Source organism: Cyprinodon variegatus, unplaced genomic scaffold (genome assembly GCF_000732505.1).
Source record: "Cyprinodon variegatus isolate N-32 unplaced genomic scaffold, C_variegatus-1.0 Scaffold183, whole genome shotgun sequence".
Classification (NCBI taxonomy): domain Eukaryota; kingdom Metazoa; phylum Chordata; class Actinopteri; order Cyprinodontiformes; family Cyprinodontidae; genus Cyprinodon; species Cyprinodon variegatus.
In genome coordinates this window covers 1,114,173-1,115,237 of record NW_015150636.1, presented here as the reverse complement: position 1 = coordinate 1,115,237, position 1,065 = coordinate 1,114,173, and the positions used below count along the sequence as shown (strand labels likewise).

Here is a 1,065-nt window from a genome sequence, read left to right as displayed (position 1 = left end):
GCTCCGAGCCAGCTCCCATGTCAGAGGATGAAGAGAGCACATCCAGTTAGTCACAGTCAGAGAAACAGGACTACACTGGAAAACAGGCCGGCCTAAAGTTCGATCTATAGTTAAACTATAGTTACCAGAGAGCCCAAAGGAAGTCATATGTTTATTATCTGTTTTCTTCATATTCTTCCTATTCATGCTAAATTAAAAAAGGAACTGTTCTTTGTTTTTCTGTTATTCTATAAAATGAAATAATAAGAAAAGTTGTTTCTTGTGTTTTCATTGTTGGTTTGAATTTGAAAAGCGAATTAACAAATTATACTTGAATTAAATGAATCTGCTCTTCATTTAAATTGTGACTACAGATTTGAGAGAAATCAAATATCACTTTTTTTTACGTTTTGCATTTTAAAATTAGAATAATTGATGAAAACCAAGGTAAAGATTTTCTATATATTGTTTTAATTGTAGAAAAACTACATAAAGTAAAGGAAAACTTTCTTTTTTTTTCTCTTTTTATCAGATTAAAATAACCATTTTAAAATGAAAAATATTGAGATAATTTGGGTTCAGATTTATGGAATAAGGTCAAATTAGAGCTGAATCATTTAAATTTATTTCTGCTATACTGGTTTCTGTGATCCTGCTTCGCGTTCCTGCTGGGATTTCTCCCCTTTTTCCCGGTTTCAGGATGTAATGATCTGGATCTGTTCTCCCTGCAGTCTGTCCCACCATCTGGACCTGAATGAGACAGGGATGGTTCTGATGGAGGTGGGTCTACTCAGCGGCTTCAGCCTGCGTCCGGACCTCATCGAACTGGACGGCGCCTTAAAAAAAGTGGAGACGCAGCCGGGGAAGGTGGTCCTGTACCTGGACTCTGTGAGCTGGAACCCAAACAGTCTCTCTCAGGGGTTGCTGGTTCAGTCTGGGCTCCTGAGCCAACAGCAGGTTTCTGGTTCTGTCTGCAGGTCACGACTCACGAGACGTGCGTGTCGATTCCTCTGATCCTGGAGTTTATGGTGGCTAAAGTCCAGGAGGCCACCGTCACCATCTATGACTACTATGAACCCAGTAAGA

The 1,065-nt window shown here is 39.5% G+C and overlaps 1 protein-coding gene across 1 annotated transcript in view; it reads left to right on the top strand.

Moving 5' to 3' along the window:
* LOC107087415 (CD109 antigen-like) overlaps positions 1-1,065 on the top strand; it is a 91,138-nt gene that overhangs the window by 34,664 nt on the left and 55,409 nt on the right. Inside the window, exons 26-27 of the mRNA XM_015378985.1 lie at positions 711-867; positions 957-1,059. Of these exons, the coding sequence (XP_015234471.1) occupies positions 711-867; positions 957-1,059 (260 nt within the window). The remainder of the gene's footprint in view (positions 1-710; positions 868-956; positions 1,060-1,065) is intronic.